The 20,836-nt window shown below is 41.8% G+C and overlaps 1 protein-coding gene across 2 annotated transcripts in view; it reads right to left on the bottom strand.

The window, feature by feature from the left end:
* spock1 (SPARC (osteonectin), cwcv and kazal like domains proteoglycan 1) overlaps nt 1-20,836 on the bottom strand; it is a 190,673-nt gene that overhangs the window by 91,892 nt on the left and 77,945 nt on the right. For both annotated transcript variants that reach the window (XM_047820075.1, XM_027165257.2), the window contains exons 3-4: nt 10,149-10,157; nt 3,997-4,042 (exon numbers count right to left, since the gene is read on the bottom strand). In XM_047820075.1, the coding sequence (XP_047676031.1) occupies nt 3,997-4,042; nt 10,149-10,157 (55 nt within the window). The remainder of the gene's footprint in view (nt 1-3,996; nt 4,043-10,148; nt 10,158-20,836) is intronic.

Raw genomic sequence — 20,836 nt, 5'->3', positions numbered from 1 at the left:
TAATAAACTCCCACACATGTGTATGCAGGTTCTGCACCACTCGATGTGTTTCCCTCTACTTTCTTAGTTTCGGAGTGTGTTTCCAAGGAAACAGACTTCTTCCAGAATCAACCAGTATACTGATCAACAGCACATACTCTCATATCCACACACACAAAATCAACCAACACACACATACCCACAATCAACCACCCACACACAGCTGGCTGCTTCACTGCTTTGGTAATGAGTTGCATTTGGCATTGCTTAAATCGTTCACTCAAATATTTTATTTTCATTTTGGATGTCTCATATGGACGTTGGCCGTTTGCAGATGTGTGTGTCACCTGGTGCCCTGCCAGAGCAAGACTGGCTATCATAGACAAGCAAACATAAGCATTCATCTGGAGCTAATGAGCAGATTTACAAGGGATAAGCATACAAACAAACACACACATACAGTACAAACACAAATACACTCAGAGGGAATTCCATTAGGAAGTGTAGTTTTGTCAGGAGTGTGAGACAGACCAGTTTTTCAGACCAGATTCCTACAGCAGACACACAGTTCCTCCAGATGTTTGTTGTAATTGTTGCTGCTCCACGGTTCTTTAATTTACAGTGGTTATGTCCCATGTTTGTTTGAGTGCTAGCTTCAGTGCTCTGAGATGTCATGGCTGATTAAACTCTTTTTGGCCCTTTTCTCTCCCTGTAGTTCAAGAGCAGCCTAATGGCCCTGCACTGAAAGAAACTTACGTGCTGCACTCGGCTTCAATATCCCTGTGTGATGGATGTGTCTTTGGGCTTTAGGAAATTGCCCTGAAAATTCACATCCCAAGAGACAACAGAGAGCGTCAGAGTGTGGAGAGAGACAGATAGAGAGAGAGAGAGTGTGTGTGTGTGTGTGTGTGTGTGTGTGTGTGTGTGTGTGTGTGTGTGAGAGAGAGAGAGAGAGAGAGAGAGAGAGAGAGAGAGAGAGAGAGAGAGAGAGAGAGAGAGAGAGAGTGTGTGTGTGTGTGTGTGTGTGAGAGAGAGAGAGAGAGAGAGAGAGAGAGAGAGAGAGTGTGTGTGTGTGTGTGTGTGAGAGAGAGAGAGAGAGAGAGAGAGAGAGAGAGAGAGAGAGAGAGAGAGAGAGAGAATGAGTTTTCTCAAAAAATCTTGCAATATCAAAATATGTGTCTGAATCCAAAACACTTAAGCATTAAATATCTAGTTTAAACAGTCGGAATTAAAAAAAATTTAAATTAAAATAAATAACAAATCCAACACTCCCAGGTTGTTATGCCTCCCAAGCAGAAATAAACAACATAAATATCGGGGAGCAACATTAGGCAATGCTTGCTAGGGTAGTTTTGAATTTTTCTTATTTTTCAGTTGCATTCTATAACTGGGATGCTCAGAAAAATATAAAAAGTTCTTTCTCTTTCACGACATATTGTGAAGTTAAGGAGTCAAATAGGGTTGTGTAACTAAAATAAAAGCAGGATTTACAGATTTGTGACTGAGTCAAAGGGATTTTAAATTCGAGTCCAGTTTAGCTTGAAGGGAGCAGAAACACCAGACTGGAAAGATGGGATGTTTGATCGACAGTGTGCCACAGTGAGAGAAAAAAGTGACTCAGTGAAATCTGAAATTTAGAATAAAATTTCTGCAATCGTAGTGCATACACACAAAGACACACAGACACGATGAAACGAGAATAAAGCATGGCTTTTACAATGCGTTTTTGTTGTGTAGCCCTACACTGCGGTTTGGACAATATCAACATCTCTGTTCAGTAGCTGATAAGAGAATCAGGGAAACGCTCTCTGACCTTTTCAATCCTCTCCCTTGGCACACTCTCTCTTTGTCCCCCATGCTCACTTTGCTGCAGTCAGTGAGAACAGACTGAAGATCCCCAAGGGTGGCTTGGGGTCAGATTTCTATGCTGTTGGGATACGACATTTGATGAAGGCTTGTTCTCTTCAGGACACAGAAGGCTGATACGTCCCTGTAGCACTGCTGCACTGTCACTCGGGTTTCTTTTGTTAAATGATGCCAAACTATAAGGTTCTGGTTCTATAAATATATTTAACTTTCACTTTTATTTATGTTCTGCCAATTCACACAAAGTAATAGTCAGCATTCACATTTATGCTTCCACATGTTAGAATTTAATTTCTATAGCAACAGCTACTATGTCTTCAACACACAGACTCACTCGATGATATTTGCCCTCCAGCTCAGCACCAACCCTTGAGCTATCTCCCACATAGCCACAAAAATACCCCAAACACTAGTACTATTGCTCCAGCAAGCACATTAGCTTGTTAACTCTTCTCTTTCCCATTTCCATTACTCATTATACACATTAAAATCCTTCTGTGGCTCAAATGCCCACCTATCCAAATTACCTATGCTATAATCGCAATGCAGTCCATCACATGCCCACCTATCCAAATTACCTATGCTATGCACTATACAGTAATCACAATGCAATCTGTCACATGCCCACAACTGTTCAAACGAACAGAAGTGACATTGTTGCCATTCATATGATTGTGATTCTTATGCTTATCCAGATTCTGACATTGACTCAAGATGCTAGCAAGTTTTAATAAACAGATTTAAAATGAAGTGCACATGTTGCTATTGAAAAGATTTGTAGAGGCATGTTATTGCATTATATCCAGCCTACTCTAGGCAACATTTAGTGCCCAAGGTATGTTTTAGCGAGACAAGTAATCTCAGAGTGTTCGAACAGAAATGAAATGTCAGAATGCATTTGTACAATTCCACTTGGAAAAAATCACACAAAGATCTACACCTTCATGTCCATAATATACATTATACAACTGCCTAGAGTCGCTATGATTAGATACTGTAGATAGATAGATAGATAGATAGATAGATAGATAGATAGATAGATAGATAGATAGATAGATAGATAGATAGATAGATAGATAGATAGATAGATAGATAGATAGATAGAGCTTTATTGTCATTGCATAGTACAGGTACATAACTGCTTTATCTCAGGTCAAATCACATCACAATGTTGTTGATTACGTTCCTATAATAGCACACAACCTTTTTTTTTTGTTTTGCCTCTTTTCAGTTTGTTTTGTTTCATCAACGTTATATATGACTATATATTCCCAGAACAACATATTACACAAATATACATACACAGCTTGACCCATGTTTTATCTGAGCTCCACTTCTTTAAGCTACATTGTGCCAATTTAAACTATTTTATATGTAGGCAGACAGCAAATAAAAATAGCATCAGTGCGGCAAAAACAGTAGGGTCGAGTGCCGAAGCTGTGTTTGTTATTCAGGGCAGCTGGTATGAGATCTGAGTGTGAGAGTGTGAAAGTTCTAAGCTGTAACACAGCTTATTGTACAGTTTGGCTTTCTTTGATCGTCATTATCAAGAGAGATGTACCTTTCTATTCACCTGTCTACCTGCGTGTCAATGTCTCTTAGCTTACTCTTTCTTTCTCTCTAGACTTTTCAATAAAGTGTTCCCTTTACTTTCTAACACACACACTAACCTTTCCAAGGTGTAGTAAAACTTATGAACGTTGTGTTTATCAAATTGCCATGGCTAATTCAATTAGCATTTCTCTATAAGTGAAACTAAACTGATCCATTGCAGACAATTAAGGCTGTGTGTCTGTGTGTGTTTCATATACGAAAACAGGTTTTAATAGCATTCTCCCTTGTAAAGAAGACAGTAGTGTAAATGTAATTATGTAAATGGATATAAGAAGATACATTCTCACAGATTTAACGTAGAAAAAAAATCACTCAAATACATCTTTATCCCATCATCTCTTTTTATCGATTGGTCCGATGTGCAGCAGACTGAGATCAATAACTTATAAAATGGAGATTCCCCCTGTGTGACTGGAGGATTTTCTGTATGATTTATCTGGGAAATGGGAAACCAAACCAGGAGAGACGAGTGAAAGAAGGCTTATGGAGTCAGGCAGCAAGAACTGACACAGTGACACACAGACACAGTTCTCATACCTTTCTCTTGTGCTTTGCTTGGGCTCCAGGTCCTGAAGTAATCATCCTATAAGAAGATAAAATAAGTCCTCCATCAGTGATGAAAAGAAATCTCCTTGGTCACATGTTAGGATTATGAAACATACATACTGTACATATAAACACTGTGTGTGTGTCTGGATGTCTGTCTTCATGTGAATTGAGTTCCTAGAAATGTGTTATAAATATGAAGGCTTCATCAGCTGTATTCAGTTTTATTTATGCCAATATATAACATATTTGACAAATATATATAATATTTTCTAAAACTTAAGAAAGCTAATGAAGGCTTTGTATATATATAATTAATGAATTAATGATAGCATGGGTAATTTATGGCCCAGGAACAATGTTACGTAGTACAAGGTAAAGAAGTGATCAAGAAAAGAAATAACAAAACAGAACCTCAATAGAATCAGATGATAAAACACACAAGTTATTTAAAGGCAGAAACAAAAGGGTTTCAATACACAAACTGATAAAGAGAAGAGGAAATAGGTGAAAGCAAGCAGGATACATGAGGGAGATATCCAGAGTCAATACAGGGGAGGAGACAGAACAGACAGACAGACAGACAGACAGACAGACAGACAGACAGACAGACAGACAGACAGACAGACAGACAGATAGATAGATAGATAGATAGATAGATAGATAGATAGATAGATAGATAGATAGATAGATAGATAGATAGCTTTATTGTCATTGCATCTAAAATATGAACATGAACTAAAATAACAATACGCGTGTCCAGGAAAACAAATAATAAACACAAGAACATGGAAGCGCATGATATAGCGAAGAAGCAATACATGACAGTTTGAGATAAAATCTACAAAGGTAGGGTTTCCGATTTTTGAGAAATGCTTCAGAAAACTGAGTCGGGCCGAAAACTAAACAGAAATTAAAACAAACTTGTAGCCAATGAGCATAAAGGGCAGGGCTTGTCAATATGCGGCGGAGAGTATGTTCAGTGCGCATGTGTGACATTAGCAGAAAGCGGTTTTATAATTGACATGGAGGATAAAAACAAAGAAAGAAAGCGAAGAAAGGCTTATGATAAGGCAAGAAGTAGGACGTGTTAATATAGGATCAGCTTTCCAGCGCTGGAGTGACCTGAAGGAGCAGGAAGTTGGCCGCATATTCTCAGATTGGAGTTTCCCGAGTCAATATAGTCCCGCTATAACTCCTGAGTTAAACGCTGTTACTACACAAATAACACCTCTTTTCTGTTATAGTAATGTAGAGAGGCAGCTACAACCGGCTTTACTTAAGACGTCGAGGCGCTTTTTTCCTTCTCGGTAGGTGAGTAAAGTTAGTTTTGCTTTGTTACACAGAACTAATATATGCCGTACTTTGCATGATTATGCTTGTGTGTCATTTTTGCTTGTTTGTTTATCTGCAATCGTATTGTTCTTCCCTTCAGCTATGATAAAGACACATTTCATTCCATTAGTTGTGTGGGCGGAGCTACCAATACAGGGGTGGGACCCATTTAGGTTAGGGGCATGTTTGTTTTGGTGATTTTATATGTCAACATTGGCTTTCAAAAATCAGAGACCCTGCCTTTAATGTATGTTTTTTTTAACTCACAAAACGAATGCTGTAAATATCTCATGCATGAAACATCACTAACTATGTGTCATCTTTTTTAGGTCTTAAAACATGTACATTTTAGCTCCTACAAAATGTATTCAACCCTGTTGCCTGAACCATTTACCCCCTGAGGGAAATGTATGGAGAATATCACAGGGCAGTGAATCACACTCTGAGGAAAGCGATATCTAGCTTCTTCTACATACACGAGTTCAAGGATGATAATGATGAGTTTGTGTCACTGTGATTGACAGCAGAGAGAGATCATGTCACTTCTCACACCCAGAGAGCAAGGCCAAGTTTACTCCACCGGCATCCAGATCAGAAATCACAACAATTTTAATGAAATAGCTATAAAGCTATAAAACTGACCTTTCTAAGAAATTTCACAAGATCTTTGATTAGAAACATCAACCTTTTCAAGTCCTGGTTCATTTCTCTTCTTGCCAAAGTACACCACACACACACACACACACACACACACACACACACACACACACACGCACACACGCACACACACACACACACACACACACACACACACACACATGAAGGCACATCCAGGGCATTTCAAAATGGTCTTCATTTAGAAGCAATTAATTTTTGAGCCATCAGCATTATTAGGATTAAAGCCAGTATTCATTAACTGCCCTTTTTACCTGGGTAGTAATATATGTATCAGAGCAAGAGTGCTTCCACTTACAACTGAGTGCATTTCCTGTTTTATTTTATTTATTTTTTATTTTTTTCACTGAAGATATGAAGGTTAAGGTGTAAATAAAGGAAGCTGGTCTCACCCAACACACAACGCCCTGTTTTGTTGTGTCCATGTTCAGCATTGAATGTCTTTGTCATGTCACACTCTGCACTGGTGATTAAAACCTCATATAAAATTAGACGCTCAGGTTTTAGGTATTTGTAGGTTTTCATTAACATTTCTCTTTTTACTCAGCCTGCTATGGGCAATGCATTTTTAGAAAAGCTTCAATAAAACAAAATGTTTTGTTATCAAACCCATGTCTTCTCTCAGAGATGCCCCATGTGCTTGTTCATAATAATCTAAAATTTGAAAGTGTTATCTTCACCCACTAAAATTCGGTGAAAGGTTATCAACAGAGGTAAAAACATCTCACGCCAACAGAGTCGTGAATCAGTTTATATCAGACTTGGGGAAATAAAATAATTAATTAAGTTATACTGATATATTGTCTATAATTTCCGCTCTGCAAATGGAACACAACACCACTGTACTCGTAAAAAGGTTTGTCTAATGTATATGTAATCTATAAACATGACTAAGCAGTCATAAGATATTGAATACAGTACATAGCAGCCATCTTGGACCAAAATTCCTCTTTTTCCTCAGGGCAGTTTGGTGCCATTCTGTCCCCTGGCATCAGTTACCCCAAGCATTTATATTTAAATATTTATTTTATCTTTGTCATAAATTGAAAATTGTGAATTTCCAATCAGATAAAATGTTTTACAGTGTCACCCACTACTTCCCCTCCGAGCCAGCAGAGGGAACCCTTGCTAGAATACTGAATACTTCCAAGACACATGGAAAAACGGGACATTAGGGACATTTATGCCATGTGCATGCCATACTACGATGTGAAGTATTGCCAGTGACTCGTTCCTGTGTATCAGCCTTATTCGTTGTTTCAGATCGCTATTCTGTGTTTTATCTTTGCTGTCTTTGCTGCTTGTTCTAACTAGTTAGATTGTGTTTGTGGTTTGTTTGCCCCGCAGTCATTTCTTCTGGTTAATGGATGTTTCTGCCTGTTTTTCTTAACCCTGCGTTGCCTACTGTTTTAGATTGTCTGTTTCAATAAACTACTACAAGTGCCTCATTACAAAATGGGGGATTTAATGGGGGGTTGTCATGGCAATAAACACACACATGAAATGTCAATAAATGCTACGTAACGAGGTAAACATGTGAATATGCTAGAAATGAGTGTGTGCCTGTGTGAGAGATTTTGGAAAAGTGTAACTAGACAAAAGAAAGAGAAAACACAGAATAAGCAGGCGAAGTCATGTTGCGTCTGAATCAAGGTTACGTCTTACCAAAATAAACTAGGCCACGGCTGACCACCGGTTTACAGCCGAGAGTGACAGTGAATTGTGGGTAAAAATAGGACATCTCTGAATCACTGTTATAGAACTTGCAAATCATTTTTTCAACTAAACAGCCTTTCGATCCTCAGGCCCTGTGAATGCCCTTCACCTCTCGCTCTCTCTCTCTCTCTCTCTGTCTGTCTCTCTCTCTCTCTCTCTCTCTCTCTCTCTCTCTCTCTCTCTCTCTCGCTCTCTCTCTCTCTCTATCTCTCTCTCTCTGTCTCTCTCTCGCTCTCTCTCTCTCTCTCTCTCTCTCTCTCTCTCTCTCTCTCTCTCTCTCTCTCTCTCTCTCTCTCTCTCTCTCTCGCACTCTCTCTCGCACTCTCTCTCTCTATTTCTAACCATGATTCACCTCCCTTAAACCTTTCCACATTCTGTAGTTTACTGGACTTATTTTTCCTATTTGATTGAAACCACATCTAGCATTTGAAGGTGAATTTAAATGAACAAAGATTTTTTTCTATTAATATTCACTCTTTATGTCAATACTTTGTAGAAACAGATTTCTTCCCTCTTTTAAATGATTTTCTATTAATTCATGTCCATTGATATGGTACATTCATTAAAAGTTGACTTCGGTTTCAACGCTACAAAATGTGAAAGAATTCAAGTGGAGTGAATAGTTATATAATGCACTGGACCTTGACATCACAGATCCTTTGAGAAGATGGTGGCGTGCAGAATTGGTGTTTGAGAGATTTTTCATACCTAATTTTTTTGATCAAATTTACATTTAATCACGTGTGTGGAAAGGCCTTTTTTTGATGATTTATATTTGTGTAATTCTTAACAACTGTCCAATTAAATGCTCTCCAGAACCATATGTGTTCTGTCATGGAGGCAGATTGTGTTTACAGTAGTAACTTATGAGCAACAAACATGTTTCATTGCTTCATCATTGACTCACGATTCTGCTCACCGTCCTTTAGCTAGGTTACAAAAAAGGTTGTGGTTCTAAGGAAGGAAATTCTGGGGGAAGTTTTACCAATTTGGGGCTCAACAGTGGAAGATGTTTCTTCCTCAGATTCAGTGAGAATGTGATTCCATCGCTGAGGTTTCTCCAGCAGTGAGTAAAAGTTTATCGCTTACCTCTTCCATGATTTTCAGTATTCAACTAGTTTACTAAGATACTGTCAAGTTTGATTAGATTTCAAAGGGATATCTTAATAAAGCAATTGTTGGTCTTATACTGACTTCCTGTTTCAGAAAGAAGCACGTCCACATACAGAATTGGATCTCTTACTGGTTTTATAAGAATAAAGCTTAGTTTAAATGGAAAAGTATTTTTTATTTTTTTTTTATTCTTGCATGCTTAACAGCAAAAGCTTTATATTTCGATATTTTGTCTGTGCATCATCATCATCATCATCATACTACTACTACTACTACTACTACTACTAATAATAATAATAATAATAATAATAATAGGCTAGTGATAAAACCACTAAAATGGATCTCCCCCTGGTTTTCTCTTTTTTACATACACACACACGCATACACACACTCCGCACGCACACACACACGCACACACACACGCTCACACGCACACACGCTCACACACACACGCACACGCACGCGCACACACACACGCACACACACACCACACACACACACACACACACACACACACACACACACACACACACACACACACACACACACACACACACTTTGGCATAACAGATGACAAAAGACCTACAAAAACTGCTTGCTCAGGTTTGTTCTCACCAAAGCTTAACTGCTTTAAATTAATAATAACCGAGTTCGGTGTTTTATTCCCACAGGCCTCAGTGAAAACTGGAAAGCACACAATTCATTATTCATTATTATAATGATAGAACAACAATGGCAGCTTTAAAAGTAGCACTGAGCACTAAATCACAGCTTTGGTTCCTGGATTTACTCTAACGAGAGAAGATGCAGTGCTGGTCAGTTCTGTCTTCATTACAGTCAACATTAAAAGTGCTGGTTCACAATAGCAGCCATTATTCCTATCATGGAATGGGATGTTGTGCACCATGAAGAATAAAAGGAACTACTGGTTTAAGGTTTCAGACGACAGAAGGTGTAAAAAGGAAGGAAGGAAGGAAGGAAGGAAGGAAGGAAGGAAGGAAAATAACAAATGAATGAATTAAACAGTGTTTATATACCGAGAGTTTCTATACATATTTTGTGAGATCAGGTTGTGTTTAAATGAGAAAGTGGCACAGACATAGAGACAACGACAGTGCATGAAAAATGTGAGGGCATGAATGAAAAAGTAAGCTGGAGGGAATGTAAATGAGAGTGGGAGAGATTGTGGGGTACACAAAAGAGAAAAAAACAGAAACCGAAAAAAGGGAAACAGGAAAAACATAACTATACAAAATCAATCACAAAAGGTGCTTTAGTAATTAAATGACTTTTAAATGACTTACCTCAACCTCCTGTACATGCCAGCAGAGAGAGAGAGAGAGAGAGAGAGAGAGAGAGAGAGAGAGAGAGAGAGAGAGAGAGAGAGAGAGAGAAGCTCTTGTTATTAATTGCAAAACAGAAAGCATTGTCAGAATTATCAGTGCATCACTTATCTAGTATATATCCTATACAGTGGGGTCCAAAAATCTAAGACAATTTTGGGCTTATTTTGATATCATGAAAAACTTGAGTGCAAAGTAAACTCTAACATTTTAGACACAATCTTAGACAGATAACCCTCTTTTTCAGCACTGAGCTGACGCAGAATCTACAGCTTTGTGTAAAACCTCATGATCCATGTGAGATCCGATCCATTGTGTCGTCTCAGTACATACTTCGAAGAAAGGGATAAGACTCATAAAATAACATCTTTGTACAAAGCAGCTAATATGGTAACATTTAAATCATGGCCAAGAAATTGTAATCTTGAATACTGAAAAAAAAAAAATGTTTAATTTTTACCTTGTGCGTGTATGTGTGTGTGAGACCACCAATGACACACACACATTCATACGCTTACACACACACACACGCCTACAGTGTTTAGTATTGTTACCGAATTGATTAATTCTGTGTGTGGAGATAAAAGTGCACAGGCTGAGAGAAGAGAAGTTAAGGCTATTTGCACATTTGCTCAGATCAGATTCTTCTATTTTCATAGTTCATTCATAACATCAAATGACTCATATCTGTCATTAATAATATTAGGCCAATCCCCCAGAATGCTGTCCATACACCAATCGATATTTTCATTGTTTTGCAGGAGGTTCCTTCTCGTATTGTTTGAATAGATCCTGCAAATATGAGCTAAATCACTAATTTCTTCATCCTGCCACTGAATATTATCTCTGCTCTCCTGCATTCTCATTCATATCACATAATGTCTGGATTAGGCCTGATTTGAAAAGTTCAGATTTTTGTGCTCACACATTCCTCTGTAACATCAAGTCAGAAAATCAGATTTGTGTCACTTCAACCTGGAAATATAGATGTTGGTTAAACCACATCTCTCTCTCTCTCTCTCTCTCTCTCTCTCTCTCTCTCTCTCTCTCTCTCTCTCTCTCTCTCTCTCTCTCTCTCTCTCTCTCTCTCTCTCTCTCTCTCTCTCTCCAGCCCTTTTTTCCTATTTCACTCTCTCACACACACACACACACAGGTTCCTGGCATTAGCCCCGATTGACTTAATGATAACAGAGCAACTTAATGCTGCTCATCAGCAGAGAATGTGGCGATGTTCAGGACTGGCACGATGATCACATGCACACTTCACTAGAATTGCCAAGGTTGTTCGATTTCCTATGAAGTGCTGCAAGCTTTTAACAAATTCACATTTGTGCACTTTCGATTTTCTACAAAAGTGTGAAACGTTTGATAAGAGCCCCATTATCAACACTGACATTATGAACCATTAAACTGTGATTATCCACAATCTCCATCGCTTTCTCTCTCTCTCTCTCTCTCTCTCTCTCTCTCTCTCTCTCTCTCTCTCTCTCTCTCTCTCTCTCTCTCTCACACACACACACACACCACACACACACACACACACACACGCACGCACACAGCTGTTTCTCACAACTCAGTACACCATCACAGTGAACAGTGATTGGATTTTCTGCTTCCTCCTTTTTCCAATAAGATAAAAAAAAGGAGGAAACATCCTCTCTCTCACTCTCTACAAAAATGTGAGCTCCTGTTTCCATTAGCACTTTCATGTCTAGAGCAAACACACTTGTCTCTATGAGGAGGGACAGAAAGCAGATCATTACTAATGTGTGACTGATTATCATTAAAAATAAACGCATTACTGTGATGTTTTTGACTCCTGCATTCACACTTTCTAGGCTAATTTTTCTACTCACAGTTACAACTGAGACTGATATCTCACGTGATCTTATGTGAGGTGTCACATCGATAAAGCAAGAAAGTGTTTCTGAACTCTGTCCCTGATCTCTGGCCCTGATCTCTGGCCCTGATCTCTGGCCCTGATCTCTGGCCCTGATCTCAGTCTCCCTGATACTGTATATTTGTACCTGCTTTAAATCATAAAGACTTCCTTGTGCTCATCCCAGGACTCATTTACATTACTATCATACTGAATATCCTTTGAACACTTGAATTTCTGACATGTTGTAGAAAACATCTGGGCCTATATTCATAAATGTTCTAAGAATGATCTCAAAAAGCTCATAATTTAGCTTCAAAACTTCTAACTAGGAATCATATCTTAAGAGTGATACAGGACCGATCTCAGAGCGACTCTGAGCAAGAAAAATACAACGCTTTTTATCTTAAAGAGGAGGCGGGGCTTAACCTGTTACTAGGTACGACACCTCCTTTTGAAGACTGTGATTGGTTGTCTAATAAATAAAATAAAAGCAGCACTTTTTATATATCTGGTCTATTATAACCCTTAACTTTGTTAAAATATTTAAGACTATATCATGTAGGGATGTTTGTGACCAAACATATTAGAAATGTGCTAACATCTCAATGTTACAAATGTAAGAAATTTAATGTAAATATGAATATAAACATCTCGGACACTGAGCAGAAATGTCATAGCGGCAAATTATATCAAATTATATCAAATTATATCACTGCTCTGTGTCTCCAATATGATCTAATCTCTAGCATCTTATTAACTCAATATCATTATTAAATGATGAATACGGGCCCTGATTTATAATCTCACTATCCAGAGACACTCTAAAAACATCTAATTCCATGATTCCATGTTTCTCTAAAAGTTTGTTCCATATCTCAGAGAGATTTTCCAAGCCCCTGTTGCTCTGAAGCACTCATACAGATATAAACTTATATTGAAATTTGGAAAAAAAAAAAAAATGTAAAAAGCTATAAAAGCTGATTTGTAACAATATCTACTGTAAAAAAAGAGAGCTATACTAATAAAATAAAACTAAACTGAATGTATTCCCAGACTGATACCTTCTGTGTTACAGGAGAACTAGCTAGTGACAATGTCAATGTTTATTCTTTCATTCATTCATCTTCAGTAACTGCTTCGCCCAAGTCATAAAGACACGGTGGAAACAGAGCAAGACAGGAATACATCTGTGGTAGGATTGTAGTACCTCACCAAGCACAAACACACACTCATTCACACATAGGGGAAATCCAGCTCTCCTTGTGGCATGTTTTTGGGACAGTGGGAGGAAGCTGGGGAATCTGGAAAACAATCTGAGAATTGAGCTAGAGAAGACTTATTAATAGATAAAGAGACTTTGGTGTCACAACAACCACGACACAAGAGGACTACACAATAAACCCACAATACATCTCAAAAAAGAACAAAAGTCAAATAATCTAAATGCATCATTATTTACAGACTAAAATATTCCAAAATATTCCATGAGTACCTCAGATGTTTTTTTTAATTGGCAACAGACAAGAAGTCATCATCTGGGAAAGTTTTTCTCTTAACCTGTTACTAAGATTTTTATACTCAATTCACACTCACAAAAAATACATTCTGTCAGAAGTGAATTTGTGTTTCTAAGTCAAAAAGGAGAAAAGTTTCGTTAAGTCTTGTTTTTAATACTATAATTATCTACACAGTTCACTGAACTCACAAACGAATCACAGAGATGAATCACTGAGATTGACAAAATGATCCCATACGCATTTAGCGTTTAAAGCATTTTTTCATGATCAACAAGGGCATTATTAAACAGAGAATGACAGAAATAACTCCAAAATTCTACCAACTTCAAAGGATGAAAGTGTGTTGTTTCAGCTTTTCCTCATCCCTCCCTACAGTACTTGATGTTCTAGTTCAGCTTTTAGGTGAATATGTGATGAGTGAGAAAAGAGTCAGGAAGTATCTGGCAGTGCTGCTTTGAATTCAAGTGTTTATACAAAGGCACAGTTTTCTGTCTGGAAAACAATTAATTTTTTATTTTTAATTTTTTTTTTTCACATTTCACTTCTGTGCCCATAGTGGCTTTTACTTTAAAACCGAATTCGAATTGAAAATGATAAGTCTATTCATATGTTCAGATGGTGGTGTGTCCACAATATTTTGCACACAGGCCCAAGGGGCAACGTTTTTCTGATAAGTTTGAGTAATGTATTGTTACCAGACAAGAGTAGTTAGATCCAATACACATCACTGTGTATTGTGAATTCCAAAAAAATTCCATTGCTGGGGGGAAGTGAAATGAAGCGAAGTGGCCAAAATTGTAACCTGGTTATCGTCGTTCAAAGCCTCGTATACTGTATAACGGCAAGCTGAGGAAGAATTCACACTTGTCATTTTAAAGATTTACCCAATCATGGTTGTTGAAGGCAAAATATGCAAATAAGAATGTTATAGTGTTATAGAAGGTATAGTGAAAAACGTCAAATTATGAATAGCCAGGATTAATAGCTAACCCCAGGTAAATTATGAGCTGTGTGAAATGTGACCGTACACCTACAGGCAGGACATTACACCTACAGGCAGGACATTACACCTGCAGGCAGGGCCGTACACCTACAGGCAGGACATTACACCTACAGGCAGGACATTACACCTGCAGGCAGGGCCGTACACCTACAGGCAGGACATTACACCTACAGGCAGGACATTACACCTGCAGGCAGGGCCGTACACCTACAGGCAGGACATTACACCTACAGGCAGGACATTACACCTGCAGGCAGGGCCGTACACCTACAGGCAGGACATTACACCTACAGGCAGGACATTACACCTGCAGGCAGGACCGTACACCTGCAGGCAGGGCCGTACACCTACAGGCAGGACATTACACCTACAGGCAGGACATTACACCTGCAGGCAGGACCGTACACCTGCAGGCAGGGCCGTACACCTACAGGCAGGACATTACACCTCCAGGCAGGGCCATACACCTGCAGGCAGGGCCGTACACCTACAGGCGGGGCCGTACACCTGTAGGCAGATCTTTACACCTGCAGGCAGGACATTACACCTGCAGGCAGGGCCGTACACCTGCAGGCAGGACATTACACCTACAGGCAGGGCCGTACACCTGAAGGCAGGACATTACACCTGCAGGCAGGGCCGTACACCTGCAGGCAGGACATTACACCTACAGGCAGGGCCGTACACCTGCAGGCAGGACATTACACCTGCAGCCAGGGCCGTACACCTGCAGGCAGGACATTACACCTACAGGCAGGGCCGTACACCAGCAGGCAGGACATTACACCTGCAGCCAGGGCCGTACACCTGCAGGCAGGACATTACACCTGCAGGCAGGGCCGTACACCTACAGGCAGGACATTACACCTGCAGCCAGGGCCGTACACCTGCAGGCAGGACATTACACCTGCAGGCAGGACCGTACACCTAGAGGCAGGACATTACACCTGCAGGCAGGGCCGTACACCTGTAGGCAGGGCCATACACCTGCAGGCAGGACATTACACCTGCAGGCAGGACCGTACACCTACAGGCAGGACATTACACCTATAGGCAGGGCCGTGCACCTGTAGGCAGGGCCATACACCTACAGGCAGGACATTACACCTGCAGGCAGGACCGTACACCTACAGGCAGGACATTACACCTACAGGCAGGGCCATACACCTGCAGGCAGGACATTACACCTACAGGCAGGGTCGTACACCTGCAGGCAGGACATTACACCTGCAGGCAGGGCCGTACACCTACAGGCAGGGCCGTACACCTGCAGGCAGGACATTACACCTGCAGGCAGGGCCGTACACCTACAGGCAGGGCCGTACACCTGCAGGCAGGACATTACACCTGCAGGCAGGGCGGTACACCTACAGGCAAATCTTTACACCTGCAGGCAGGGCCGTAAACCTGCAGGCAGGACATTACACCTACAGGTAGGGCCGTACACCTGCAGGCAGGACATTACACCTGCAGGCAGGGCCGTACACCAGCAGGCAGGGTCGTACACCTACAGGCAGGGCCGTACACCTACAGGCAGGACATTACACCTGCAGGCAGGACCGTACACCTACAGGCAGGACATTACACCTGCAGGCAGGGACGTACACCTGCAGGCAGGGCCGTACACCTGCAGGCAGGACCGTACACCTGCAGGCAGGACCGTACACCTGCAGGCAGGACATTACACCTACAGGCAGGACCGTACACCTACAGGCAGGACTGTAAACCTACAGGTAGGGCCGTACACCTGCAGGCAGGACATTACACCTACAGGCAGGGCCGTACACCTGCAGGCAGGACATTACACCTACAGGCAGGACATTACACCTGCAGGCAGGACCGTACACCTGCAGGCAGGGCCGTACACCTACAGGCAGGACATTACACCTACAGGCAGGACATTACACCTGCAGGCAGGACCGTACACCTGCAGGCAGGGCCGTACACCTACAGGCAGGACATTACACCTCCAGGCAGGGCCATACACCTGCAGGCAGGGCCGTACACCTACAGGCGGGGCCGTACACCTGTAGGCAGATCTTTACACCTGCAGGCAGGACATTACACCTGCAGGCAGGGCCGTACACCTGCAGGCAGGACATTACACCTACAGGCAGGGCCGTACACCTGAAGGCAGGACATTACACCTGCAGGCAGGGCCGTACACCTGCAGGCAGGACATTACACCTACAGGCAGGGCCGTACACCTGCAGGCAGGACATTACACCTGCAGCCAGGGCCGTACACCTGCAGGCAGGACATTACACCTACAGGCAGGGCCGTACACCAGCAGGCAGGACATTACACCTGCAGCCAGGGCCGTACACCTGCAGGCAGGACATTACACCTGCAGGCAGGGCCGTACACCTACAGGCAGGACATTACACCTGCAGCCAGGGCCGTACACCTGCAGGCAGGACATTACACCTGCAGGCAGGACCGTACACCTAGAGGCAGGACATTACACCTGCAGGCAGGGCCGTACACCTGTAGGCAGGGCCATACACCTGCAGGCAGGACATTACACCTGCAGGCAGGACCGTACACCTACAGGCAGGACATTACACCTATAGGCAGGGCCGTACACCTGTAGGCAGGGCCATACACCTACAGGCAGGACATTACACCTGCAGGCAGGACCGTACACCTACAGGCAGGACATTACACCTACAGGCAGGGCCATACACCTGCAGGCAGGACATTACACCTACAGGCAGGGTCGTACACCTGCAGGCAGGACATTACACCTGCAGGCAGGGCCGTACACCTACAGGCAGGGCCGTACACCTGCAGGCAGGACATTACACCTGCAGGCAGGGCCGTACACCTACAGGCAGGGCCGTACACCTGCAGGCAGGACATTACACCTGCAGGCAGGGCGGTACACCTACAGGCAAATCTTTACACCTGCAGGCAGGGCCGTAAACCTGCAGGCAGGACATTACACCTACAGGTAGGGCCGTACACCTGCAGGCAGGACATTACACCTGCAGGCAGGGCCGTACACCAGCAGGCAGGGTCGTACACCTACAGGCAGGGCCGTACACCTACAGGCAGGACATTACACCTGCAGGCAGGACCGTACACCTACAGGCAGGACATTACACCTGCAGGCAGGGACGTACACCTGCAGGCAGGGCCGTACACCTGCAGGCAGGGACGTACACCTGCAGGCAGGACATTACACCTACAGGCAGGACCGTACACCTACAGGCAGGACTGTAAACCTACAGGTAGGGCCGTACACCTGCAGGCAGGACATTACACCTACAGGCAGGGCCGTACACCTGCAGGCAGGACATTACACCTGCAGGCAGGGCCGTACACCTGCAGGCAGGGCCGTACACCTGCAGGCAGGGCCGTACACCTGCAGGCAGGACATTACACCTGCAGGCAGGACCGTACACCTACAGGCAGGACATTACACCTGCAGGCAGGGACGTACACCTGCAGGCAGGGCCGTACACCTGCAGGCAGGACCGTACACCTGCAGGCAGGACATTACACCTGCAGGCAGGGCCGTACACCTACAGGCAGGACATTACACCTGCAGGCAGGGACGTACACCTGCAGGCAGGACCGTACACCTGCAGGCAGGACATTACACCTACAGGCAGGACCGTACACCTACAGGCAGGACTGTAAACCTACAGGTAGGGCCGTACACCTACAGGCAGGACATTACACCTACAGGCAGGGCCGTACACCTACAGGCAGGACATTACACCTACAGGCAGGGCCGTACACCTACAGGCAGGACTGTAAACCTACAGGCAGGACCGTACACCTGCTTATTCATGCAGTTATCCAATCACCCAATTAAAAGGCAGCAGCATAACGCATACATATTTAAGATGCAGGTCAAGAACTTCAGTTCTTTCACATTCACATTAAATATTAGAATGGGGAAATAATCTCAGATCTCAGTCCCCATGAAAAAAAGGGTTATTTAAGTATTTTATTTTTTAACTGCTGATCTGCTGAGATTCTCTCTCTCTCTCTCTCTCTCTCTCTCTCTCTCTCTCTCTCTCTCTCTCTCTCTCTCTCTCTCACACACACACACACACACACACACACACACACACACACACACACACACACACACACACACACAAATCTTATAGAGTTTTTACAGAATGTTGTGAGAAACAACAACATAAAGTGAGCAGCAGTTCCACTAGCTTGATGGGAGAAAACAGACGATGAAGGCAAGACTTTTTTAGCTGACAAGAAGGCTGGAGCAAATCAAATTGCTTTGTACATCTGTAGTGAGAAAAGCATCTCAGGACATCTGATCTTAAGATCGATGTACTACAACAGCAGAAGTTCACATAAGGTTCATTCTTCTGTTTGTCTTTCTCTGATAGCAACGAGACCCCGAACTGTGACATGTTTCTGCTTCTCGTTATCGCAGTATACGGTGTCTGTATACAATACCTAACAACTATGCTAGCTATACTCAACCATCACGCACCTGCTCAGGGTCTGTGTTTCTCAGTCACCTAGCAACAACTTCTCCTCACATCTTCACCCACTTAAAAGGCAAACATATGGTGCGTTTGTCTTCTCATGTCAAAACACCGTATATAAACGTTCAGGTTGAATACATCTCGTGTACGCTTTCTGGGTTTCTATAGTCCTGTGCTTCTATCCTGTCTTAATCATTCTGCCTCAACTCTTTGAGTCTATATTTCATAACCCCGCTTGTCTTGGTCTCTCTCTGAAGCCCTGCTGTGCTTGTATTTCCTTAATCATGGAATGTGAAAGGATAGACTTGTAATGCTTTCGGACTAGATCTAAAGGAAAAGCTTTCGAGGAAATTACAGCACTTGGTGAAAAGGTGAAATCAAGCTTTCTCCCTGTAGCCATGCTTAGGATTAAGAAGGTCAATGTTTATACGAGACCAATGAGACTTTAATAGACTGATAAAAAGCTTAGCAATTTCTGTATATTGCTGTTTTTGACTCTTTTTTTTTGAGCTCAAAACACCCGAGAATATTAACAAGTAATATTAAACCATAAACCAATGAAACTTAATATCAGAGACAAAGTAGACAAGCACAGCTATTTCTGATTTTATTATCCCTCTTGTGGTGGGAAATTAAAATTCAAAATGTATAAACCAATTTTAATATTTAATAATACTGTCTTAAATATGAATGTTCTTTTATTAAACAAGCATACTAGTGTGCATGACTCTGAATAGAGAAGGGGGTAAATGCACAAAATATAGCACTGAATACATACGTATTTATTTATTTATTTATTTATTTATTTATTTATTTATTTATTTATTTGTCTGTTTGTTTGTTTGTTTGTTTGTTTGTTTGTTTATTAATAAATTTATAAATAAATAACACAGTTTGGAACTGAATATCCACAGTGCACACAAACACACACACACACACACACACACACACACACACACACACACACACACACACACACACAGACACACACGCTCTCTGACCCCTGTCACAACTGGTGGTAGACCCCAAGGGTCTGAAGTTTTCACTCAAACATGGCTACAGTGACTACAGTGACAGACTTCACACTTGCATGAACACACACCAGACAGAGACTTTGAAAACTAAGATGCTGAAAAAAGAAAGAAATAAAAAAAAAGAAGTGATAACTTGGCTACAATTAAATGTTGCTTCCATGCATGACTATGATTTTGTGCTCTGCTAGCTTCCTATCATTGTTAGTCTTGTTAGCAGCTTTTTTTGTTGTTAGTGTGTTTTTTTGTTTTGTTTTGTTTTTGCCAAGCGATCACTTTAAGTCCTTTATGCAATAATGCAACTTCAGCCGAGAGTTTCTTTCAACAAAGTGCCATACTGTGCCCTTTACAACGCTCTATATTTTGCTTGTGCTTTTTCACTGTGTCCTGTGCAGTCAGCTAAAATGCCTAAAATATCTTTCATCCCACAAATATTCATATCTGTGATAAAAAATCACTCCCGCTGGGACCAACTCTTACAACTAACCCAGATGTAAACTTTACTTCCCTGCTAAAAAATAGTTTAGTCTGACAAACTCCCAGCAGCCACAAGACAGGCTTCCTTAGTACTTGTTTAAATTTTCAGTATATTCAGAAAAAAATAATAGTTTTGTCCATCATCATATACTAGGGTATTTGTACTCACTGATCTGTCCTTTACTGTGTGCTAAGATCTTGTTAGCAATGTTGTTTCGGAGGACAGAGGGATCCTTTAATAGTGCCTCTGAACCTCATCTAGGATATCT

The sequence above is a fragment of the Tachysurus fulvidraco genome, chromosome 10, assembly GCF_022655615.1.
Source record: "Tachysurus fulvidraco isolate hzauxx_2018 chromosome 10, HZAU_PFXX_2.0, whole genome shotgun sequence".
NCBI classification, from domain to species: domain Eukaryota; kingdom Metazoa; phylum Chordata; class Actinopteri; order Siluriformes; family Bagridae; genus Tachysurus; species Tachysurus fulvidraco.
This window is presented reverse-complemented; position numbering and strand designations above follow the sequence as displayed.